The sequence below is a fragment of the Rutilus rutilus genome, assembly GCF_951802725.1.
Source record: "Rutilus rutilus genome assembly, chromosome: 19".
In the NCBI taxonomy this organism is placed as follows: Eukaryota; Metazoa; Chordata; class Actinopteri; order Cypriniformes; family Leuciscidae; genus Rutilus; species Rutilus rutilus.
In genome coordinates this window covers 30863176-30890878 of record NC_140232.1, presented here as the reverse complement: position 1 = coordinate 30890878, position 27703 = coordinate 30863176, and the positions used below count along the sequence as shown (strand labels likewise).

Sequence of the window (27703 nt, the reverse complement as noted above, 5' to 3'; positions counted from 1 at the left end):
TGGACGCTTTAATCTGCTCAAGTAAACGGGGAGGGCTTGATAAGTACAGAGATGGGTTTCAAAATCACAAGCTGATTAGACGGCTCACGAGAGAGAGAGACGAATGTGTGTCTGGAGAGAGAGGAGGGGGGGAGGGAGGAGGGGGCGTCTTCGGTCTCTGCTTCTCCACAGCAGAAAATGTAATGAGAGAGGCAGACAAAATACAACATGTGACCTCTTAACCACGTTTTTTTCCAGCAGTGAAGGGATGAGAGAAATGCATGCACTCCATGGATTTTCCTATACGTGTAGCATTTTATGCATTTCTTTCAGCATGGTCCGCATCCAAGTCCACGTGTGCACTGGTGTCGATGTATTAATGACAAAACCATATGAGATAGACCGGTGAATCATATTCATTGTGCTCACTGATCCATAAGCCTTATTCATGATAAGAGCAAAATGAATTTCTGTTTTCTATGTAAATTGTCTCATTCAATTCAGCGCAGCAGTTAATGTAGAAATGTGTGCATTTGGGGGATGCTTTTATCCAAAGTGACTTGCATACATTTGATCAGCTCATGCATTCTCTGGGAATGAAACATGATGTTTGAGCTGTGGGAACACTTGCTCGTTTCATGAATGTTCCTTTGTTTTGGATATAACTTTTTATGCAGTGGGTAATATAACTGTTTGTGAATGTAAAAGGTCTGTAAAGATTCAAAGTGCAGGAATAATTGAGTTATTGTCTCCCAAAAGAAAAACAAAACAATTCTGAACTGCCTGAAACGAGTCGTCTTAATTCCTGCACAAACCTATGTAGGTTTCGTAACAAATTTGCATAATGCCAGTCTATGGTCTTCATTGGCTGCCCACAGACAACACCTTTGATCCTCATACACTGTATGTAACTGAGGCCTGGAAGAGTTCATGTCTGGTTCATGTTGTCAACATTTTCGGCTCTGAGAAAGCAAATCCACTCCGGCTGGAATTGATGCACTATATACGTTCGGCTCTCTCGGCTCCATGACTTTAAGATTGTCATTATGAGACTCAGACTCAAAGTCAAAGATCACTGAACCCACATTCCAGCCCCGTCTGAGCTGAACAAAGCATTGCATTCCTGACCGCTCGGAGAAGAGCTCATCTATACACACACAATAGTATCAGAATTGAAATAGAAGCATGGAACGCTTGTAACCGAAGCAAGATGGATTTTCTTTGCAAGAGATAAGTGAAGCTACTCGCTGTAAAAATCAATGGCATCATAAATCTTTTACTCCTCATGCACCGTTCTGAAGGTTTTCCTTGAATATCTGCAACCCGGTTCAATCCCTGAGAGAGATGCTTTGAGCAGGTTTGGTTTAAGGGAAGACCGTAGATCGCAGAGGTGTGGCGTTATCTTAAGCCGTTTACAACAGAAAGCGCTTTTGGAGGAAAACTGATAAAACCTTTCCGTGTCCTTTTGAAGTTTATCAGGAATCTGCTTATTTAACCCTGGTTTACATACATTGTTCACATAATTCTGGTTAGTAGGGTGCTAAAAACTGAGTTGCATTGTAAATGCTAACTGCGTATTATTTACAGTCACTTGAAAGTCAGCTGAGGCTTGTTTTGAAACGGACCGGATGTTATTAATCATGTTTTTAGGATCATGCGTTCTCACCAGCGAGCACACGACCAGCCCCCTCTATCTGAGAGTGTTGTTAGACATCTGCTAAAGGGGGCGTAACCAATCCAGCCCTCTGGGAGTGAGTTCGGCATGTCAGCAAGCAAACAGCTGAGACTCTCAAGGCCTCATTCGGCCCTACAGTACGGCGCTCACACCAGCTCCATTACAGACACAAGACCCTCCAGCCCACCGTAATCCACTTGTCCTTCACTATGCCTGTGTTCAGAATAGCATGTTGTACACTACTCTTACTATTTGTGCAGTATGCAGCTGTGCAAATGTTTGGTGTGCATGCATGGAATATCTGAATGGCCTTCTATATTTGTATTGCCCTTCATTTGGTCTTCCGTTTCCAGTGTGATTCTTGAACCGGAAACATTATTTAGACATTATTTGTACAGAAAATTGGATTTAAAATGAGGGGTTTTTTTTTCTCCGATTAAACATTCAAATTCATGAGACCATGACAGTGTTGTTTACACTAGTGTTCAAGAGTTTGAGGTTGGTAAGATTTTTTTAATGTTTTTGAAAGAAGTCTCTTATGCTCACCAACGCTGCATTTATTTGATCAAAAATACAGTAAAAGTAGTAATATTGTTAAATATTTTTGCTATATAGAAGAATGTTTTCTATACACTTAAAGTGTAATTTATTCCTGTGATCAAAGCTGAATGTCCAGCATCATTACTCTAGTCTTCAGTGTCTCATGATCCTTCAGAAATTATTCTTAATATTATTATTATTATCATTAATGTTGAAAAACCGTTGTGCCGCTTAATAATTTCTTTCAGGTTTCTTTGATGAATAGAAAGAATTTGACAATATTTCTATTTGACAATAGAAATATTTGAAATGGAAATCTTTTGTACACTGAAAAATGAGTTTGCAAATTAATTTTCATTTAGAAATGATTAGTAAATATCACAAATATTTCAAAGAAGTGGTCGTTTAAAAAAATGCCTGTACTGTCACCTTTGATCAATTTGATGCATCCTTCTTGAACTATTAATTATTTTATTTTATATATATATATATATATATATATATATATATATATATAAAGAGATGAAGAGTTCAGATGCAAAAGCCTCTAAGTGCCATCTGAAATTTTCTTCTAGATTGATAATTTTTATCAAGCTCGTATATTTAAATTCAGTAATTTCACTTAAATGGCAATGAAAATTACCTATTTATTGTCATTTAAGTGAAATTACTAAACTTAAATATACAAGCTTGATAAAAATTATCATTCTAGAAGAAAATTTCAGATGGCACTTAGAGGCTCTTCATATATATATATATAGTGAAGTGTAGTATACTTAAAATTCATTCTGCACAAGCCCCATGTGTGTTAATTACACTAAGGTGATGTGTGTATTTGTTGAGAGGCCAATAATAGTGCAATGAATGCAGGGAGTGAAGGTCAACCCCATTAACCCTTAGCTCATCCCTCCTGTTACTAACAAAAAAAACAGTGAACTGTCCTGCTAGTCTCTTATGTTCATCCTGTTGTCGATGTGTTATTGCCTTGAGATAAACACAAGAGGACGAATACACCTCCAGAGATGATTTTAATAATTTAACACTGGGAATTTATAAATGGCTCACTCATACTTGCAGTGCTGTTGCGCTATTATTAGTGCTGTTTTCTAAGACAAGCATCACTATTATTATTATTATTATTGCGTAATAACGTGTAAGATTAGAGATTTAAACAAACACCTGAGTATTAAAGTATTAAACATTGCCTGCGTTTCTGCTACATACATGAATCATACCTCAAATCATGTGCTTTAATTGGTGTGCTGTTATAGATTTTATTGTTATGTTTTTAGATTTCTTTTATGTATGTATGGATGTATTTTTCATTTATTTATTTATTTCTATTTTCTATTTTATTTATTATTTTTATTGCATTTATTATTTTTATTGCATTTTTTTAGCCACTCACATTATTATTTTTAAATATGATATGATACACCTGGAAAGCAGTGCATGCTTTTAATAAGCTTCTAAATATGAATGCTGTTTTCCAGTGCACGTGAGTCACTGGCCTGTGGGATTTAGACTTGTGATGCCGTCAGTGAGCATGCGCACTGTGCAGAAGTCATAATAATGGGCCGGGTGACAGTAGGCAGATGGCCTTCTCTCTAGGGAAATCAGTGGGGTAAATCTCTCCATTTAAAGCCTACAACCTGTGCCATGGTCTCAGAGAGCAACAGCACTGTGGACCCAGCAGGGGTGAGGAAAATGAAACGGAGAGAGAGAGAGAGAAAGGGCAAACCCCGTGCCACGTAATCGCAAGTCATTCTCTGTGCGAGAGGATTATTCAGACCTTTGACAATGGGGAAATACTGCCATCACAGATCAGCCTAGATGCACGCTATAGCGTGATGTGTCTTGTCTGGAGGGAAGTTGTGTGTAAATTGTGTGACCTCAGAGATCAGCCGACTAGTTTCTTTACCTGATGTCAGAGAATTTGTTGTGACACACTTTTATATTCTGTGTCAGGATTTATTATTGTGTTCTCATCCTCTACTCCATGTCCTGAATTGAATGTTAATCCGGCTTGAAACCCATCTGGATGGATAATTTTGCAGTGGTTTATCTCGACACCAGAAGCATTTGCTAAGTCATTGTGCTTTACGTTACTGGAGGTCCACCGTCCAAGATTTCAGAAACCCACAACTTTGAGTACTCATGTACTTTTTATTGTATATTCATATATACTACCATATATTTTTTTAGAAATATTTTGTATCTAATGCAATGAAACTTTTACTGTCGAAACGGTCTGAAGACAATGAGAGTAACATTTTTTTTTTTTTACTAGACAATATTCACCTCTAAATTATGCAACATTTATGTCTATATAAAATAATACAAAATATTATAAAAAATCCCTTCCATTTGATTTTCAATTAATAGTGTTTAATGGTATAAGAGCCACTAGATGCCTATATACCAGCCTGTGTGTTCCCTAGTTGCTTATAAGAGTATTTTCAGACATAATTACTTCTATTAGGTTTTGCATTTGCATAAAGTGCCTTGCAAAAGTATTCACACCCCTTAATTTTTTCCCACATTTTATGTTGCAGACTTACGCTAAACTGCTTTAAATTACTTTTTCTTCTTCTTTCATATCAATCTACACTACATACACCATAATTACAAAGCAAAAAAATGGATTTGTGATAACTTTGTAAATTGATAAAAAAAACAAAAAAAAACTGGATTAATTACTTTGCATAAGTATTCATACCCTTTTCTGGGACACTTGAAATTTGAGCATTCCAATTTCACTTGTAGATGTTACTACACTTTTAATGGAGTTAACCTGTGCAAATTCAATTGAATGCACATGATTTGGAAAGGCACACACCTCTCAATAAAAGGTCTAACAGCTGCAAATATATATCCAAGTCATGAGGCCTGTACAGCTCAGAGATAGGATTGTGGCAAGACAGATCTGGGGAAGATCTGATTACTAAAAAAATCTGCTTCATTGAAGGTTCAGAACCATGAAGCCTTATTAATCCTTTATGGAAGAAGTTATGGAACAACCAGGACTCTTCCAAGAGCTTCCAAGAGCAATCAATGGAGAAGAACCTTGGTTAGAGGGGTGACCAAGAAAGCTGATGATCACTCTGGTTGAGCTCCATGATCATATATGAAGATTTGAGAAACTTTATAACTGGGTTATATGCCAGACTCAAGCCTCTCCTCAGTGAAGACACACGAAAACCCACTTGGAATTTGCACAAAAGCACCTAAAGGTGTTTCTCAGACCGTGAGAAACCGCAATCTCTGGTCTGATGAGCATCATGTATAGAGGAAATGCACTGCTCATCACTTGCTCAATATCACCCCAACAGTAGCAGCATCATGCTGTGGGGGTCTGGTGGACTCGTCGGGGTAGAAGGCAAACTCAGTGCAGCAAAATATAGAGATAGCCTTAATGAAAAGCTAGTCCAGATCATTCAGAACCTCAGACTCGGCTGAAGGTTCACCTTTCAACAGGACAATGAACCTAAGCATAAGACAATGCAAAAGTGGCTTTTAATAAGCCATTATCTTCTCAGTTCTCGCGCATGCATCGTGGCGCTCTCGTGAACTCACAATCGAGGCCCACATGGAAGAAATGAGGAGTTGAATGAAGTCGTTATTTTTGGGGGGGTTTAAGGTTGAGCCACTGTAGTCACTTGGACTATTTTAACGATGTCTTTCCTAACTTTTCTGAGCCGGCAGATGCAATTACCATGAAGGAGTGAGCCAGCTCTCAAATTTCATCAAAAATATCTTAATTTGTGTTCCGAAGATGAACGAAAGTCTTACAGGGTTGGAACAACATGACGGTGAGGAATTACTGACAGAATTCCTCATTTTTGAGTGAACTGACCCTTTAAGTGTTATGGTTTCTTTTCTTCATTTTCCTACGAGTGGCTTGTCTCCTCCCCCTCATACAGTCTCTGGCTAAACTCAGTAAATGTAGATGATGACAGACAGGGTCATGTGCGTGATCATTGGTGATGGCTATTTTTAAGAGAACCTAATTACACACTGCCACACATGCGGTTTAATTATAAGAGGGTTATTCCATGAGTCACAGGCCCTTGATCTGTCCAAACCTTACACTTCAAATGCATCAGTTCAATTAATCACATCAACCTAGATATAGATATTTAACCTAGATAACCAATTATGTGTATGTATGTGTATATATATATATATATATATATATATTGGTTTTTGATTGGTGATATATTGGTGATTGGACCTTTTGTATTTTTGTACTTTTATTTATTTGTAAGTGTGCAGCTCAACTGGTAAAGGACGCACTTACACAAAAGTAACAGTACTTCCATGTTTTTTTTAATTTATTATTTCTTTTTTTATTTTATTTCTTTTTTTTTATATACCATGGTACTACTATATTTTTCTTAGAAATACCTTGGAGAACATTAATTTTAGCAGGCCTGCTGTGGTGTATATCAAAGTACCATAGTAGTATTATCTGATATCATCACTGTATTGCCATAGTGTTTAACATAGTCTAGCAATGCCAAGGTCATTAGTTGATTCCCAGCAAATGCACATGAATGTATTTCTTCTATAAATTATGCATCCTAATATTTATTAAAATGTGTTCCTTGAATGAACTAAGTTGCCTAGGGTAAGATAATTTGTCAAACAAATAAACATGATGCAGATGTAATAAAACATGGTGTATGTCAAAATACCATATAGCATTGCCAAGGCACTTTTTTGTATAGTCTCCAGTATGTAGAATTTAGAACAGCAAATACTGACACAAATGACACAATAATTGTAGCATTTTGGCTTTGAATGATAATATTAGCTGTATCACAATATATACAGTCCAAATTAAACCCTCTAAACTGTTGTCAAGGAAACAGAGCTGAGGATGGTAAAGATGATGGTGAGGGGAGGAGGGACCCGGTCCTGCTGCTGCTGTGTGCATGTGTGTGTGTGTCAGGGCAGTCAGCAAGGGGTGGGGGGCGCGAGGGTGCATTTTATTTCCTTATTATATCCGCATTTTCGGTGTCATCATGGCCACCGCTGCAAAAACCTCTCAAATATTCGATTTAGTGTCGTTTTGGCGTCATTAACTTGTGTTTTGCGGTGGGTTTGTGTTGTAATCACGCGTTGGTTTTGAGGCGCTGGAGATGCGCGTGAGAGCGCAGATCCTCCTCGCGCCTTAGATCGTTCGCCGGTGGACTGGAGGAGCAACCGGAATTGCGTTTTATTTAGCGTTAATCCTATTGATTTGATTTTTATTTCGTCCTTGAGTGATTGGGGGGGATTGTGTCTCCCCGTTCTGTATTTTAATGACTGGTTTCGTATTTTGCTGCGCGATGTACATGGATAAAACCAGTGTGCTTCGGGGTAAGAACCGTTTTTGCTTCTCATATTCTATTTCGCCATATTAGGCGTAATACTGGTTTTATGAACGGAATCGTACTAACTGTTTGGAAATATGCAATGTTGTATGTTTGCTCATGCAACATCATATACTAGCCTACACCATCATGGCCGGAATATCATACATGCATGTTCAATAGTTCAGTGTGTCAGTATGTAAAGTGGGTGTATTCACCATCTGCTGTCTTTTCATTAATAATTTGCATTGACATTGGATTATTTTTAGCATGCATTGTCATAAGATGTGTATTTTAGGTTTGGATGAAATTTGAATGCCTTTTATTCCGATTTTTTTTCTTCTTTTGGTGGAGGGGGATGGGTTTTTACATGCAAGAGGGTCATTTTAATGACATACACCTGTGATAGATAAGCACGTCAATGCACATGATAAATCACACCAACATGCACATTTTGAATTGTCTGTGCCGTGCTGCTGGCGCTTCACATACATTTTGCAGGCTGGTGCATCACTGCCTGCTGCACACGGATGCAGGGAGACATGCAGTGCAGCCTGACATGTAGACGTGTGTGTGTGCGGTTGAGTCTACAGGGGTCTACTACTGCTGTCGCCGACCCCTGCGCTTGCAGTATGCATGCTTTTTGAAGGTTATTTGATGATGCAAAGACAGCATACACCTGTCATCATTAGGGAATGTGAGCTGTAGGTGTTTCCATGTTTTTGTCAGGGTTTGGCTATGTGAAATGCAATGTCTGTTTCTTCATACCGTGTCTGATGAGCTGACAATCTGTTATTTTAGGGACTGTATGATACATCAAAACAATGCCTGTTGTCAGCTTTCCACAGAGTGGGTGTGCCTGACTACAGGATCCATTTCAGCAATGCGTTCCTTTAGTCTGCTGCATTTCGGAAATGAATGAACTACTCTTCCGAAAATCCATTCATCCAACTTTCTTCGTCACAAGCATTCCCCTTAAAACAATGTTAACTTTCATGGCATTGCTTATGCTTTAGTTTCATGCAATGCATTGAATTATGTGTGGATTTGTTTAGATTGATATAGAAAAGTTTGGAATAGTTAAGATTTTTTAAAACATCTTTGAAAGAAGTCTCTTATGCTCAGCAATGCTGCATTTATTTGATCAAAAATACAGTAAAATATGCTGACTTGGTGCACAACTGTTTTTAAAGTCCCCATGAAATCAAAATGGGCTTTTAGTATGAATATGTTAGCCTTACTGTTATCTATAAGCTAGTGTGCTTCAAACCAATAACAAAATTCGCATTTAGTAAGCATTCAAAACTTACAGTCTCTCACTTCCGCCAATATGGATCAATGCTTTTGATTACATCACTCTGCACTTCAGCTTCATCAAATCATTAGATTTTCTGTCTAATCAAATGCTCTCTAGAATCCGAAACTCGGCCCCCTATTATAAATAGACACTAAAGCTGCGGCTGAAATCGGTCACTTGTTCACACATTTACTTTTTCCTATATGTTGATTTTGAATGGCACATAGTGCAATATAGATGGGATAGGGAACGATTCAGACAGTGTAAATATGTTTTCCATTGGGGCGAATGAAGTCTGGTTTTATTAGTGTCACATGAACCGCCGCAGCTCCGGTCCAGGGGCATGATAGCACAGAGCGGATCATGTGGGCGAGTCGGCGCAGACCAGAAAACATATCAGACCCATTTGAATTCTGCACAGTATGCTATATTTTAAAGCGATATGGAGGAGTTTAGGAGGAGAAACTGTTCGCGATTAAGAGGAAACGGCGGCTTTACCGAGCTCAACGGCTCTGGCCGAGCTGTAAAATAAACTAAACGCTATTGGCTATTCTTAAAAAGGGGAGGAGTGTTCGATATGTCCCGCCCTATTGCGCGTTTCAGTGGGCCCTTTAATTTAGCTAATAATAAGAAATGTTTCTTGAGCATCAAATCAGCATATCAGAATGATTTCTGAAGGATCATGTGACACTGAAGACTGGAGTAATGATGCTGAAAATTCAGCTTTGTCATCACAGGAATAAACAGCACTTTAAAATATATTAAAATAAAAAACTGTGTATTTAAATTGCAATAATATTTCACAATATTACTGTTTTTACTGTATTTTGATTCAATTCACATTTATTTGTATAGCGCTTTTCACAATACACAGCTTTACAGAAAGTGCATGAGTCCACATTACAATTTAGAGTGATCAGTTATGAGGTAACTGTCTAAGTTATGTATCTCATAAATGCATAAAAATCACAGTTGGCTAAACATTTTATTAATTTAAACAATGTAATAATGTAAGGCAGAAAGAATGAGCTCATTGAAGTAATGAATGCTTGTTTGTTAACATATGATTATGACATATAGAAGATAGCATTGGTGCATGTTGATTCAGAGTTTGTATCGTCTGAAGTCCTCGCAGGAGCTGATCAATTAAATGCAGCCTTGGTGAGCAGAATAGACTAGAATAGAAAAAAAAAGCTTAATTATTCCAAACTTGTGACCGGTAGTATAGGAGAATGACAGACAGATGTGTGCAGTGGTGTTTTGCTGATGTCTGACCCATTAACAGAAGTCGTCGACGCCTGGTACATGATTGACCATCTGTAGTTCTGACTGCAGTATTTTTCTTAAAGATTCCAGTAATGTTTCCCTGCAGATTTTTGGAAAGCCTTTCGGGTGCTGTAATAGACTGGTTTTTCCACTTCACAGGCTGTGCATTGTTATTCAGTGTCATCTGTGCTTGCGTTTTAGCTGTGTTTAGATGAGAGCGAGTCTTTGCTGAGGCTCAGCTTGTGTGTGTAGCGACGGCGCGTTGACTGTCCTGTCAGTGCACAAGCTCCTGATCACGATAAAAATAGTCCGTTTCAACACATCCCTCGGCTCATGGTGGAATAGATATTATCAAAGAGAAAGTTTGTTTTCACTGCTGTTTTTCGTAGCCATGGCGGCCTGATGTTTGCTGTTACGCTTTCTGTTCCCTGCATGTCGAGATGAGCAGGTATAAAATCTCGGAGGAGCCCGTTCCCATTCCATATCGGAGTTCATAAAATATTCATGGAAAGTCACATAAGACAGATGAATCAGCAAAGTGATGTGGTTCTAAATGTCTTATTGATCCTGAGTTGACTGACAGGCACAGGGATTCTGACTGGTCATGTTATTGTAACACGAGGAAGCCCTAATCTATAGACATCTCCCAACAGGCCGGCACATCTCTAACCACAAGCATCCTATTTTATCTTTGTTCCAAAACATAGGCAGCATTTTAAGGCTTTGTCTGATGCTAAGAGTTTTGCAAGGTATAGGTCACATGATTGCTGCCTTCTAAGATACACTGAAAAAAATAAGAATATTTGGTGTAGAATTTATTTTGAACAATTTTCACTCAGAAATTGCTAGTAAATTTGACTGAAATAGTATTTTCTTGTAAAATATTCTCCAATAATCTTTTTTCTTCTTCTTTTGGGCAAATCGTTAAGTAAGAGATCTTCCTCAGAAAAAAAGTCATTAAATACTGAAAGATATAGATGAATTTGAGATGAATTTCACACAGTATTTGTGATGTTGTTGTTACCTTTCAAAAGTTTGGGGCCGGTAAGATTTGTGAAAGTTTTTGAAAGAAGTCTCTTGTGCAAAAATGCAGTAAAAACAGTAATATTGTGTATATGTTATTATGTGATGCAAAGCTGAATTTTCGGCATCATTACTCAAGTCTTCAGTGTCACATGATCCTTCAGAAATCATTCTAATATGCAGATTTACTGCTCAAGAAACATTTCTTATTATTATCATTGTTAAAGTCTGTGTAGAGAGAATGGTGTCGTCTTGGCGGCCCTAATTTAAAAACAAATGATCGTTGTGACGGAAGCGAATCAATCAAAACTAACTTTAGCTGGAAAATAACTTTATTAAAGAACCGCTATAAAGCCAAACCAATCTTACGTTAAATTATACATTTATCTCTGTAAAGCTGCTTTGAGACAATCTACATTGTTAAAAGCGCTATATAAATGAAGATGACTTGACTTGACTTGACTTGAAACTTGTTTGTGCTGCTTAATATTTTTGTGGAAACCCTGATACATTTTTTTTCATGATTCGTTAATGAATAGACAGCGTTTATATCAAAAGTCTTTAGCCTACTGTCTTTAATGTAAAGCATCCTTTATGAATAAAAGTATCAAAAAAATAAATAAATAATAATAATCTAGCTGAGAAGGAAGCCACATGGTTTGAATACACTCTCCAGACTTCACGTTGAGTGTAAAGCCAGTGAATATGTGTCTGACAAGCTGAAAAGTGTATCATCATTCAAATAAGAGTGTTTCTGTGTTTTGTGTAGTGTAGACATCAATCTGAATTGTGAAGGTGTATCTGCCATCCTGAGATCAGACCCAAGGGGTGGAGATTTCTGCAGAGGTTGTCAAATGCGAGTCCGCTGTGTCTCATTGCCTAGACAGCAATACCTCCAGCGTACCAGAGCTCGTATTTTACAGGCCTCTTGCCACCATTTAGGAGAAGAATTTGACCTTGGTCCTAATGTGTGAATATCTGCAACAGTCACTTCCTTACAGTGCAGGTGCAGGGTTCATCATGTTTGCTCTCCGTCTCCTGATTTCACGCTCAAAGTTTGACCCCCTTTGGTTTTAGCCATGTTGGCACTTTCTCTCAGGTGTGAGCTTAACTAATTAACTGCTCATTAACATATTGCTAAACAGTTGTATAGATTTACTGGGGACTTTGATTTTTGATTGGAAATCTTTCTAGTCGATTGTCATTGAAATGCAAACGGCTGCAGTCAATAGGCTCAATCTGGCTCTGAATGTCTTCAAAGTGGTGGTGTTAGGGAGGCTGGTGAGGCAGATGTTTTATTGAATCATGGGTAATTCAGATTACAGACTTCCATCACAGGAGCTTCCCATTTGAGTTTCTTAAAGGGATAGTTCACCAGAAAAGGGAAATTCTGTCATCATTTATTCACCCTCATGTCGTTTCAAAAGATGTATGCATTTTAGAGGCACCTCACGATCGGATCCGATTCCAAAATATTCTTGATATACATTTTTTTTCTTATTCATTCATTTATTGATTGATTGAGTTAATCGACTGTCAATGATATTTAAGTTTTATTATAGTCTTATTAATATTTTGAATTAGCTTTTATTTATTTATTTGTTCATTTTAGTTTAATATTTTGTCATTTCGTTATATGCTTTTGTATAATATTTTTTAAATATTGCTATTTAAGTTTAATTTATTTAAGTTTTAGTTTTTATTGCCAAGGCAATATTTCAAATTTTCATTTAGTTTAAGTTTTTCAACTAATATTTATATATATATATATATATATATATATTCAGCTGTATTTAAATTAACATATATGTTTTTAATAGTTTTAGTTAACAATAATAACCCTTCTTTGAATATCAAATGTATTTATGCATTTTTTTATTACATAATTATAATTGCTTTTCAATATAGCATCAAAACATACACTACAAGCAAATATAAAATAATAAAGAAACACATTTCAAGCAATAATCAAAATTGAATCGGAATCGTTGAAGACAAAATCGTGATAATCTTTTTTTTTTTACTCCCACTCTTAGTTTCTTTTGTACAAAACGAAATACTATATTTTTAAAGAAGATCTGAGAAGATCACAAAGCATTTTGGGACCAGGGCCAGTCAACAAGCTCCTAAAAAAGACTAAAAAGTGGCCTAAATTTCCTGAACATCTTAACATTTGTTTTTCATATAGATTAGGAATAACATGAGGGTGAAGACAAAAATGACTTATTCCTTTAATAAACTGCAGCCAAAGCACTTCATGGATTAATCTCGAGTCTCTGAATAGAAGAGCAGAACAGCATATTTTACCCCAGTAGTATGTCTGTCTCTCCTTTATCCTCATGGCCCTAAAAGCCCCATGTCTGCACTTTATGCCTTCAGGAGAAATGGAGCATGAAAATATCAGTCAGTCAGAAGTAAACTTCTCAAAAGAGAAGATGCTTGTATGAAGCGTATTTCAGCAGTGCTTTATTTTTGATGACATTCAGTTTGCAGTATGAGCATGCATTGCTAGTAATCATTAAAACTCATGCGTTTGGCTGTACAGGAGGAATTTTTCTGTTTAGATGTCTCAGTGACATTGCGGCTTGATTGACTTCAGGCTTTGTGCCAGTAAATGGAAATATTTTTCTCTCTCTCTGTCTGCTATGGAAAAAGACCATATGAAAAATATTTAGATTCTTTTTGAATAGAAATTTAAGATTGACTGAATGACTGAGGAAGCACTATTATTTATCGTGGCATTACTATTGCTCATAGGGTTATGCATTTGATCAAACTCATAAAACTAAAGGGATGGTTCAACCAAAAATGAAAATTCTGCCATTATTTACTCATTGACCATAGTATTTTTTTTCCTACTATGGTTGTCAGTGGGGGGGGGCAAGATCTTCTTGATTACAAACATTCTTCCAAATATCTTTCTCAAGTCCCTTTCATGCCCGGTACACATTGTACGATTTTGGGCTGTCCCAGACGAAAGATGACCAATCGTGGAGGTTTCTGTGGCCGTGGCTCCTAAACAGTGGTCCTACGTCGCACAGTGAGAGAGGTTCAAAGATGGCCGTTGTCACTGTCTTGCGACCAAAGATAGTCTGCGATCATTTTCTGACAGTGTCAGATCATCTCACAGTGTGTTTGCTGCTACGACCCACTGATCAACGCGACGTGCCGCTTAAACTTAAAATCATCTTACTTCAAGCTCCATTTGCAAAATTGGCATGCCAAGTTAGCCTCTTTTCCCTAGCCATGATCATAACAATAATCCACATTCTCCTCTTTCGCATCCTCCTCTTTTTTTCAGCGCACATAAAAAACACAATTGGCAAGTGCGATTCATCTTGATCTATTTGTTTACCACTAGCGCATGCTGATGATGTTTTATTAATCTATACTAACTTGTGTCGTGGCCTACGATTCAACAATGTGATTTGTAAAGATCTTATAGGATTGCCGAAATTGCACAGTCTGTATAGCAGGCATAAGGCATATCATTTCACTCGGTGGCCATCTTTAAAACGCCTCTCGGACAGCTATTCTATAGTCATGTGAGTGCAGCTCTTATCTATTTGAATGGGGAAACATCAAATTGTCCAAAGCTGTTCACTAAGATTACGATTACATTTCATATTTGAAATCACCAATGAAATCTGACATGCTCAAATCATGACAAAAAACTGCAATTTTTCAGGCTGGACCAGCCAATGTACACGTGCGATCATAAGCGCGCAAAATGGCCTTTGGCTATTTTATTTAAAAAGACTTATTTCGCCATATTGTGCTTTGCAATTTCTCCCATTCATAGTAATATGAGTGCATCATCTTTGTATATCTAGTCTTTGGCTTAACTTACTGTACTAAAATAACTAAATAATGACAAAAACACAAAATCCGAACTAATTGAAAATATTCATAAATATGAATAAAATCTACAATATCACTCGATTATATGCCTACTTAAAAGAGCACTTTAGCAACCATAGCATAGTATAGTCCTGCTATTTGCAACAAAAGAAGACCATTACTAAAAAAAAACTAATTTCAAAGGCAGATATCGTGTTTTGGATGGGCCTGTTCTTTTGATACATATTTAATCCGTCCCGACTCAAATGGGCTTGTAGGTCACAGCACACATCCCTTTCCCATACAGGACCGTTTCAGAGCACATGGGAAAAACAACATGCGCTGCAAATCCAAAACTGCGGCTAGGATAACTCTGGTTTCTCCTTCGCTAGACTTTCTTCACCTTTAAGTAATTTTGCTGGAGCATGTGGAAGTCATTTCAGCCCCCTGCCTGCACTAGCTGGTATGAGTGTCACCATATGGAAGCAATTAGCTCTTTGTAGGGGGACAGACGGGCTTTTTTTAAAATGGCAACGTCATCTAGACAGCGGGTCTGCCCAACATCTGACCCGTCCGTGCAACTTTAAGAAATTCCGACTCAATTTATTTCCTGTCCGCGCTCATTTTAATATCAAATTCCACTTTTGATCATTTTAATATCAAAGCCCATGCTCAAATCGCATTTACGTGTGCTTCGTTTGTAGCGTGTTTAAGCTCTGAATTTTGTTATGTCACTAGATCCATCTCAAAATGTGTTACACCGATTGAGCTGAACAGGCAAACATACACAGTCGAGACTGGCACTTTAACACACTGACCTACTTAACACACGATGGCACAACAAGGGCGCAGACCGCTCAACTGCTAACCCAGAAGTCTTTTTTACACAGTTTGATGTCATGGTCACATTGTCAGCACAAACAAGTGAATAATTTAAGCCCAAGATTGATGTGGAGTATTTACTTGGACTTATCTCAGGATCTGGACTTTATTGACCCAGAGGTGATTTGTGTGAAAACTTGTAGTACATTTATGCTTTCTGGCATCACTCAGCCCAACTGTAATCCATTACACCCAGCCGGCTCCATTAAATTAGGCTGAATTGAATTTGCCCGTCTTGTTTTCTTCTCTCCTGTTGGTTCTTTAAGTGTTTGCTGTCTGAGATGATCATGCTAGTAATGATGAGCGTAAGACACGAGGGTACCCACTAACCAGTTAGTTTTTAAATCAACTTTTTGAATGGATCTACTAGCCTTGTATTGAACTTTTTGCATTATTGAAAAAAGTATGAAACTTTTAAAAAACTAATATTTTTGTCCAAATTAAAATTGAGTTATTTACACTACTATTCAAAAGTTTGGGGTCAGGTCGTTTTTTTAAAAGAAATTAATACTTTTATTCAGAAATGATGCATTAAATGAATGAAAAGTGACATTAAAGACATTAACAATGTTAATAAATGCTACTATTTTAAACTTTCTATTCATCTAAGAATCCTGAAAATATTAAGCAGCACAACTGTTTTCAACATTGATTATTATAAGAAATGTTTCTTGACACAGCAAAACCGCATATTAGAATAATTTCTGAAGGATCATGTGACACTGAAGACTGGAGTAATGATGCTGAAAAAACGTACCGACCCCAGACTTTTGAACGTGACTGAATCTGTATTTTCCGCATATTAGTGATAAACAATACAAGTCATTATGGCACATAATATGAAACAGTCAGTCTCTCTGGTAAACTGATCATAAATACATTATAATGTTGTATTTCCTCATCATTTTGCTGACTTTTTCAAATGTTGTTCTGGGAAAAAAAACTCGAAAATCATCCTAGAAAATATTTGGATGGTAAATGTTGTTAGGAGATGTATGAACCGTGACAGATATGCTATTTTGGTCATGAATTTGAATTACTCGTGTCACTTACAAGTAACCGTTGTTTCATTTCATTTATTCACATTTTCAACCCTGATCGGAACTCATTGTATTGTCTACAAAAACTGCTTTTATATCACAAAGCTCTGGCTATGAAAGAGAGAGTGGTGTATTTTAACTCAGCCTAAATTTGGCCAAAATCTACTCAAATGAAACCAATAACAAGACATTAACTTCAGTTATTGGTTGTAATTGATTAAGAGCATTAGGCTTGGTTTATTCCCTTTATTCAGATTCTCTGAATCAAAGCAAGTCTGCACTCTCTCTTTCTGTCAGGCCTGTCCACATCCAGTCCGCGGCTCCTAACCAAGAGTCTGTCCCTTGAGCCAGGCCCCTGCCTTGGAGCCCACGAGACCCCGCAGCACCTCTGCTCTGACCCTGGACCCCTGGAACCACAGCACTGCAATGGCACAACTGAGAACGGACCTCAGGATGTCCCGCCTCCACCCCCTAAGACACGCCCACCTTTACCTGGGCCAAAGCCTCAAGGTATGTTCTGTACATTTAAAGGGATAGTTCACCCAAAAATAAAAATTCTGGCATAATTTACGGTTACACTTTTTTTTAAGGTGTCATTGTTACAGTGTAATTATACATTTAAGTAATATTAACGACATGTAGGGTTTGGGTAGGATTAGAATTTAGTTGAGGGTTAGTTGCATGTAATTATGCATAATTTACTGTTGTTACTATGGTAAGTATATGTAACAAGGACGCTGTAAAATAAAGTGTTACCTAATTCACTCACCCTCTTGAATAAACCAGCATGAAATCCATGTTGGTCCAGGCGGATATATGCTGGTTAGAGCTGGTGTAGTGCTGGTCTAGCTGGTGGAACTCAAACTGAACTGGTGTAGCTGGTCCACCAGCACTCCCACTTCCCATGCTAGTCCCAGCATGGAAAACCAGTTCGAACATACAGTAAACAAGGGCATCCGGGCTCTAAAAAGGACAAACTGGCAACTTTTATGCTATTTATCAAGTCTTCTGAAGCCATACAATAAGTTAATGTGAAGTACAGAGGTAAATGTGTTATGATTGATTGAAATAGGCACATTTGCAAATGAGATTTGAGAGATACACTACCTTTCAAAAGTTAAGGGTCGGTTCGAATTTTGTTATATTTTTGAAAGAAGTCTCTTATGTTCACCAAGGCTGCATTTATTTGATCAAAGAAAGACACAATAAAACACTGAAATATTATTCCTGTGATGCAAAGCTGAATTTTCAGCATCATTACTCCAGGCTTCAGTGTCACATGATCCTTCAGAAATTATTCTAATATGCTGATTTGATACTGATTATTTTGTGCTGCTTAATATTTTTGTGGAAACCGTGATCATTTTTCTTTGATGAATAGAATGTTCAAAAGAACAGCATTTTTTTTAAATAGATTTTTTTGTAAAAAATTTCACTAGTAAATTAATACATTTAGTAATAAATTAATAAAAGTATTAATAAAAAAAATAATTGGGATGACTAATTTAATGTTTACTGTATGACCTCATGATTAATTTATGATTTAATATGATATACAATTATAATGCAATCTAATAAAAGTACTTGTTATTCTACCCGGTTGTTCTAATTTAATATCTGTGTCTTTCTGTGGTGCAGTCATGTGATCGTACAGTCTCACTGTATTGATTTCTGTATTGATTTTGTCTCGTTCAGTGCCCCCGAAACCCCCTCATCTACAGCAGCAGGGCGCTCGACGGCCACGCCCCCCGGACAAGCCCCTCCCTCCCCCGCCCTGCCGCCCACTCCCCGCTGACCCTCGCCAATCACGCGCCACTTTACCGAGAGCAGAGGGAAGCTCCTCCCCCACTTGTGTCCTCTCGCTCATTGAGAAGTTTGAGAGGTAAGAGAACACAACAGTCGAGTGGTTGTCGCTGAAGCCCGTTTTTTGCGATTATGGTAGATTTATTATTCATAACTACAGTCAGATTTGATTTGGTGCTCTCAAGTAATGATATCTCCGTTTGTTGATCACAGGTAAACAAGAAGTTAAATCTTTCTTCTCACTGCAAACAAATATTTTATTAATCAGTATTTTTGTCTTGTTTTCCAGTAAAAAAAATTAAACATCCTTAAAAACAAGATGACCTTGAGAAACAGAATTGCATTAGATATTAAGATTTTTTCAGAGAATATAGCTATAGGTTCTAATTTTTAAGCATAAATCTTATTAAATTTGATTTATTATTTATTTACTCTAGTTATAATTTAATTTAACTTGCCAATATAAGTAAGGATTAATTCAATTTATGTTCCCCGAAAACAAATCTTAATATTTAATGCAATTTGGCTTCTCAGGTAAACTTATGTTGTCTTAAGGATATTAAGATATTTTTTTTAAAACAAGACAAAAATTATTATTATTTTTTTTTATGTGGTGCTCACAATGTGATGTGTTTTTTATATTTATAGACATATACACATTTTTTGTGCCTTTTTCCAGGGAGCAGATCATCGTGGTTCCAGATATCACAGGCGGAGTGATGTGTACCCCACGGGTCCCGGACCAGCAAGCCGCTCCTGGGTCATTTAGCCCTCCACCATCGGAGTTCATCCTGCCCTGCACGTCCCTTCAGGAACCACTAGAGGCGCCGCTGGCCGAGGAGGAGGTCGAGAAAGTAGAAAAAGAGGAGGAAGACGAGGTGGACGAAACCGAGGAGGATGACAGTGAACTTGGGGCGTCCTGCTCAGAAAAGCGTCTCTCTATGGAATCAGGCTACGGTGCCTCTGATAAACTGCTGGACAATATGGAGATGAGGGACCTCACAGCCAACCAATCAGAAATCCCCTCAGAACGCTTGTCCCTCCCACCTTCACAGATGGATGGGAAGCTGGCCAATAGAGACAGCGGTATTGACAGTATCAGCTCGCCCTCACACAGTGAGGAGCTGTGCTTTGTTGGGGATGAGGATCGGGTCGGTCACGAGAGGGAGATTTGCCCGTGCAGCCCAGGGCCCGGGCTTCCTTGCGCCTATGCCGAGGGGCCCGGAGGAGAGGGGGCCAGCGGTGTGGAGGGCGGCAGAGACTCGGAGGGAGACAGTGATATGGAAGAGGGCAGCGGTGACGAGAGTGAGATGAACCCAATGGCTCTACAACCTCTGCCTAAAGCTGAACGACAAGACTCATCTGAGGTGAGTAGAAGTGTGTTCTTCAGAGACCGTGCCTACTATTCATTTATACGGTGAGATTGATCTTACTCTTAGTTACCTCTGTATTACCAAAGACTCATTTACATATGGTTTACATAAACACATATATGCAGTATGTTCTTCAGAGACCATGCCTGTCATTAATTCATTGATTAATTTATAAGGTGAGGAAATGATTAAATAACTTATCAAAGATTGATCTTACTCTTGGGTACCTCTGTATTACCAAAGACACATTTACATATAGTTTACATATAATTTACATAAACACATATATGCAGTATACATAAACAGCTTAATTAACTCTAAGGGATAAATACATTTGGTGCAAGAAAAAAAATAAAAAAAAAATATATATATATATATATATATATATACAGTGAGGAAAATAAGTATTTGAACACCCTGCTATTTTGCAAGTTCTCCCACTTGGAAATCATGGAGGGGTCTGAAATTGTCATCGTAGGTGCATGTCCACTGTGAGAGACATAATCTAAAAAAAAAATCCAGAAATCACAATGTATGATTTTTTAACTATTTATTTGTATGATACAGCTGCAAATAAGTATTTGAACACCTGTCTATCAGCTAGAATTCTGACCCTCAAAGACCTGTTAGTCTGCCTTTAAAATGTCCACCTCCACTCCATTTATTATCCTAAATTAGATGCACCTGTTTGAGGTCGTTAGCTGCATAAAGACACCTGTCCACCCCATACAATCAGTAAGAATCCAACTACTAACATGGCCAAGACCAAAGAGCTGTCCAAAGACACTAGAGACAAAATTGTACACCTCCACAAGGCTGGAAAGGGCTACGGGGAAATTGCCAAGCAGTTTGGTGAAAAAAGGTCCACTGTTGGAGCAATCATTAGAAAATGGAAGAAGCTAAACATGACTGTCAATCTCGCTCGGACTGGGGCTCCATGCAAGATCTCACCTCGTGGGGTCTCAATGATCCTAAGAAAGGTAAGAAATCAGCCCAGAGCTACACGGGAGGAGCTGGTCAATGACCTGAAAAGAGCTGGGACCACCGTTTCCAAGGTTACTGTTGGTTATACACTAAGACGTCATGGTTTGAAATCATGCATGGCACGGAAGGTTCCCCTGCTTAAACCAGCACATGTCAAGGCCCGTCTTAAGTTTGCCAATGACCATTTGGATGATCCAGAGGAGTCATGGGAGAAAGTCATGTGGTCAGATGAGACCAAAATAGACCTTTTTGGTCATAATTCCACTAAACGTGTTTGGAGGAAGAAGAATGATGAGTACCATCCCAAGAACACCATCCCTACTGTGAAGCATGGGGGTGGTAGCATCATGCTTTGGGGGTGTTTTTCTGCACATGGGACAGGGCGACTGCACTGTATTAAGGAGAGGATGACCGGGGCCATGTATTGCGAGATTTTGGGGAACCTCCTCCTTCCCTCAGTTAGAGCATTGAAGATGGGTCGAGGCTGGGTCTTCCAACATGACAATGACCCGAAGCACACAGCCAGGATAACCAAGGAGTGGCTCTGTAAGAAGCATATCAAGGTTCTGGCGTGGCCTAGCCAGTCTCCAGACCTAAACCCAATAGAGAATCTTTGGAGGGAGCTCCAACTCCGTGTTTCTCAGCGACAGCCCAGAAACCTGACTGATCTAGAGAAGATCTGTGTGGAGGAGTGGGCCAAAATCCCTCCTGCAGTGTGTGCAAACCTGGTGAAAAACTACAGGAAACATTTGACCTCTGTAATTGCAAACAAAGGCTACTGTACCAAATATTAACATTGATTTTCTCAGGCGTTCAAATACTTATTTGCAGCTGTATCATACAAATAAATTGTTAAAAAATCATACATTGTGATTTCTGGATTTTTTTTTTTTAGATTATGTCTCTCACAGTGGACATGCACCTACGATGACAATTTCAGACCCCTCCATGATTTCTAAGTGGGAGAACTTGCAAAATAGCAGGGTGTTCAAATACTTATTTTCCTCACTGTATATATATATATATATATATATATATCATACGGTATATTATTATTATATTACATATATATTTTATTTATATTTTATTACACTAATGTTCAAAAGTTTGTGGTCAGATAAAAAAAAGTGATTAATACTTTTATTCAGCAAGGATGCATTAAATTGATCAAAACTGACATTTATATTGTTACAAAAATTCTATTTAAAATGTACTTTTTTATACATTAAAAAAATACTAGGAAAAATGTATCAGGGGTTTAAAAAATTCAGCTTTGCATCACAGAAATAAATTACTTTTTAAAATATATTCAAATAGAAAACAGCTATTTTAAATTTTAATGTATTTTTGCAGCCTTGGTGAGACTATTTTGCCTATTTTGTGTGTTTGTGTGTGTATATATATATATATACACGCACACACACGCACTTAATTTTAAAGTTCTTACTATTAAAAGCACACACGTCAGTCCATCTTGTTGTCACAGGTGTGTCCAAACTGTCATCATTCAGCCAACATGTTCTGGTTTCACAGCTGTCGTTCCAGCAGCGGGTGTTTAACATTGCTAATGAGCTGCTGCATACGGAGAAGGCCTACGTGTCCAGACTGCACCTCCTGGACCAGGTGTTCTGCGCCCAGCTGATGGAGGAAGCCCGAGCTCGCAGCTCCTTCCCCTGCGAGGTGGTCATGGGCATCTTCTCCAACATCTGCTCCATCTACTGCTTCCACCAGCAGTTCCTGCTGCCCGCGCTGGAGAAACGCATGGAGGAATGGTGAGAAAGACAGAAATGGTCTGTGAGACTGATTTTACTATGGTTAAGAGGTAATGTTACCCCCTAACTAATGTTTTATCTTGCCGTCAAGACAAATGTATTTGTATACACATTGCAGCTTTACAGAAATTCATGATGTTAATGTTTATTATATGTTAATATCTTAATGCCTTCCAGTCACATTTAGCAGATTAGAGCTGAGCGATAATGCAGTTGAATTTTGCCACGATACAAGCAATCATGCAGTTAAGATTTGCTATATATTATACACTACTCAGCCAAAAATAAGTCACTGTTTGGATTTAAATAGGCAAATGCTTAAGAGTCAATGATATGATCATTATTGCAGTGATTATTATGTTTCTGGCATTCATATGTTTGGCAACAGTTCTTCTAAACCCTAATTGATGGAGTGTGTAGCTTTTCATTTCTTAAACAAACATGTAGGAAGACACATCATGGCCATATTACAGGATGACAATGTCAAGATCAAGCTCAAATTGTGAAAGAATGGTTGTGAGGAGCATGAAGAATAATTTTCTCCTGACAAACTCATTGAAAGTCTTTGGGATGTGCTGGAGGAGACTTTACAGAGTGCTGGACTCTTGTATTGTCAATACAACATCTTGACCAAAAATTGATGCACCTCTTGATAAAAAATAAATGATGTGATGTTCTTTCCATCAAGAGGTGCATACATTTTTGGTCAGTTTTTTTGAGTGAATTAAAAAAATCAGGCATTTGAGATTTAACATATAGTATGTATTGCTTTATATAAGTGTCCTGCATGTATGAGGATATAAAGAGCTGGGCGATAATATGGTTACATAAAAACATGTTAATGCTCTATATAATTAATAGTAACCCCAGTAAAAATGATATTATTTTTGATAAGCCTAATTATATTTCAGACCTGGCTCATTAATAGAGTATTAAACTGATGTGTTGTCAAAGTGGTTGACTATTTTACAATGGTTTTTACAGTAGCTCATGCAATCAGATTTTAGAGATGGAACTATAATTTTTCTTTTTGACAACTAGAAAAGTTTGGATGTGTTTTGAATTCAGAATTTAAGCAGATAGAAGCCACATATGTGTTTTCACAGAGTAAACTCTGTAAACCCTCTCCCCTCAGGGATCTGAACCCCCGCATCGGGGACATCCTGCAGAAACTGGCACCTTTCCTGAAGATGTATGGCGAGTATGTGAAAAACTTTGACAGGGCCATGGAGCTCGTGAACACCTGGATGCAGCGCTCCTCTCAGTTCAAAGCCATCATCCACAACATCCAGGTATCAGAGTGGGAACTTTAAATGCGTTGTGCTATGCTAAGGATGCAATGCTCTGTAATAAGAAAAAGCAGCGATATATATGAGGGAGGCAGGACTGTCGTGATTGGTCTATCAACTGACAGATGTGGTGTAATTGGACAAAATTCGAATTGTGATAATGTCACGCCAGAGATTGTTTGCTATTAACAGTTATATTCTGTATTATAAATTTTAAGGCCAGACAAGTAGTTTGTTGAGGGTTGGTTTGTAGGGAAGGACTACACGCCTGCACATATATTCAAACACGCATACCTATAGACTGAACTCGTAATACGCATGTGCACGCCATCAGCGTTCTCACATGTTTGCGTTTGCGCAGAGAGAACTTAAGAGTTTTCTGTTAAACGGTGTTGTGTTAGCGGCCCCTAAGTTAATAACTAATGATCGTTGCGACGGAAGTGAATCAATCAAAACTAACTTTAGCTGGACAATAACTTTATTCTAGAGCTGCTATGAAGCCAAAACAATCTCTGTTACTTTAATTTTCTATTATCACTGTAAAGCCACTTTGGAACAATCTGCATTGTTAAATGATGACTTGACTTGACTTGACTAATTGGTGCTTCCAGGATTGGTCACGCCTGAGGCGTTTCCCATAGTGAGATATCGAACAAATCTTTGAAAGAGAACATTCAAATCATGTATAAATATTTGAAGTATAACATCTGTATGAGTTGCTCTCCTCGGTTGAACACAAAAGAAGATATATTGAATAGAATGTTGGTAACCAGACAGTTGACGGTAACCATTGACTTCCATAGTATTTTTTTACTACTATAAAAGTCAGTGGTTACCGTCAACGGTCTGGTTACCAACATTCTATTCAATATATCTTCTTTTGTGTTCAACCGAGGAGAGCAACTCATACAGGTTTGGAACAACTTGAGGGTGAGTAAAATTATAAATTAAGAAATATTAATTAAGAAATATGCAAAAATGTTGACAAAAAAAATTATATTTAGAGGTAGCTCAATCATGTGGAAGATTGCCTATGTTAAGCTGTGCGGCGTTATTGTGATATGCAAGTCATATTAAAAGTTGCTGCAAATGAACTACATTTTATTGAAATCAGAGCAACACTGACATGACAACAATGACAACAATCTCAAAAAAAGCACAACATTTTCAACAATCCCTCATTTCTGATGCTCAGCAGCCAGTGTTGACTTTTTGCAGTCTGGATAGATCCGTCGGTGATCTTCCACCACATGAAGGAGAAACTGCGATTGTTCTTCAGAGTGTGTGAGATAGCCATTGTATTCTTGAATCAGAGCCACTCCTCTCTCGGCGTGATCATTGACTACTTTCATTGCATGTATGGTTGCCTGTGCCTCCTGATAATCTGCTTGATTCGGCCAAAGTTCCGGGTCAGTTTCAAGGAACGTAATGTCATTTTTTAAACCAAAAAATGTGCTCTAAACCCAAACAATAACCAAGGTGATCATCAATAGAAATATGTATTGATTCCACCAGGAAAGGTAAATCTGCTAAACCAAGTCATGGATGGATTCATTTGGATTTAGTTTCTACAATAAGTAAACTGAGATATGTATCTAAAATACATATTTAGGAATATATGGTGCAGTAGATGCTTTTATGGAGATTTTTTGGGGAATTTTACTAGCCAGGTACAATACCAATTCAAATGATCTGTTTTTACGAAAATCATCAAAATCTCAGAAAGCTATTGAGCTACCAGTAATTATTATATTACTGCCATAAAAATTGGCATGCTGTATTTTCTTAGATAAAGGAACAATTTGAAGGGTTAAGAGCATGACAATTGGAGACTTTAAAAATGAGGACCACCCTACTACACATATGCAATGGACTTTTGAGTGGCGTATCTAAAATGCTACTACTAGAGTTTAAAACACAGCGAATATATTGAATAGATTTTCTGAATATCAAGTAAGTGTGAAACGACAATTGGAGCTGGAATAAAATTTCTCTTAAAAATTCAAATTGTGATAATGTCACGGCAGAGATTGTCTGCTATTAACAGTCAGATGTGGCGAGTACTGTTGACGATCACACTCTCTGATGAAATGTGTGAAAACCCCCTCACCGTTATAATGAGTGTTAATTGCACGCAACCCTGCATAATTCACACCCGACGACTGAATGAACAGAGCGTGTGTTAGTCATACAGTGATCTCATTCTCCAGGTGCACTCCACCAAATCCACCTTCACAGTCTGAGACAAGAGCGTTCGTGTTAAAAATAACGAGAGCGCTCCCAACGGCTCCGCGGTGATTGAGTGCGTCAGATGAAAGAGTGAATCGCTGTGGGTGCGGGATTGTTTTTGGGGAGTTGTAGGTTATGGTGAATACTAATGGCGCCCCAATCAGGCCTGGTGCTGCACTTCAAACGTCTCTGGTTGCCACTGTGTGAAGAATATCAAGAGTGTGCGAGGCCCAGTGCCTGAGATCACAGGACTGCTGTAAGGAGATCAGGCATGTCATGGGCTCCATCACGCAAGGCTTACACTACCAGTGAATTATCTTGTTTGTGTTCGGCAGTGCTTTGGGAGTTTGCCTTATTGTTAAAGACAACATGAAACCGCATTCATTCAATACATTTAACTTGTTGAAACATGATGTATTTCAGAGTGAAACTAAATATTCATTGGGAAATAATCTAGGCGGAGACTAGCAGGATTTGATTGCATTGTGAAAAGGAAAATGTTTTAAAATATTGCGCAAGAATTTGAGTAAACCTCTAATTTTAAGTATTAAACATTGAGAAAAGCAATATTACAGTCTAGTAACCACATAGTAACATACTATATATACACACACACACACACACACACACACACACACACACACATATATATATGTATATTATTACAGCATTTTACAACATAATATATATATATATATATATATATATATATATATATATATATATGTTGTAAAATGCTGTAATATAAAAAGTAAAGATGCTTGTATATATATTTTAATATATAGTTATATATAATATATTTTAATGAAAACTAGTTTTCTTTTATTTTTATATATATATATATATATATATATATATATATATATATATATATATACTTTAGTAATATGAATAATATATCTTGTATTTTAATATGTATTTGAATGAGAGCTTTTCCTTATAATTATGTGCCACATATGAATTGTGCAAAATAAGTGTGTAAATAGAGTCTCGATTCATGTTGTTTTTAAGGTCTCAGTCTTTGCAAATGTTCTGCATTTGTGTGTGGGAATGGATCGGTGCATATTTTCTTTTTAGTCATCGTATTCTTTTGGGTGTGTATTGCAGAAAGAGGAGATGTGTGGGAATCTTACCCTACAGCACCACATGTTGGAGCCTGTGCAGAGGATCCCTCGCTACGAGCTCCTGCTCAAAGACTATCTGCACCGCCTGCCAGAAGACGCGGACGACTTCAAAGACGCTCAGAGTGAGTGCAGAACGGCAGAACGCTGAAATGGGCCTTATCTCCTCCACTGACCACAGCAGCCCGCTTTCTGTTTCATTTCAACTGTTCGTGCATGTGCCTGGAAATATT

At 37.8% G+C, this 27703-nt stretch overlaps 1 protein-coding gene across 5 annotated transcripts in view; it reads left to right on the top strand.

The window, feature by feature from the left end:
• Positions 1-27703, top strand: part of fgd1 (FYVE, RhoGEF and PH domain containing 1) — a 45703-nt gene that overhangs the window by 10984 nt on the left and 7016 nt on the right. Inside the window, exons 1-7 of one of the 5 annotated variants that reach the window (XM_084389366.1) lie at positions 7429-7558; positions 17197-17409; positions 18595-18781; positions 19382-20069; positions 22593-22831; positions 23967-24123; positions 27457-27595. In XM_084389366.1, the coding sequence (XP_084245492.1) occupies positions 7501-7558; positions 17197-17409; positions 18595-18781; positions 19382-20069; positions 22593-22831; positions 23967-24123; positions 27457-27595 (1681 nt within the window). In that variant the 5' untranslated portion in view covers positions 7429-7500. Of the gene's footprint in view, positions 1-7428; positions 7559-17196; positions 17410-18594; positions 18916-19381; positions 20070-22592; positions 22832-23966; positions 24124-27456; positions 27596-27703 lie in introns of those variants that run through there. The other 4 variants (XM_084389367.1, XM_084389364.1, XM_084389365.1 and 1 more) reach the window with 4 other exon arrangements.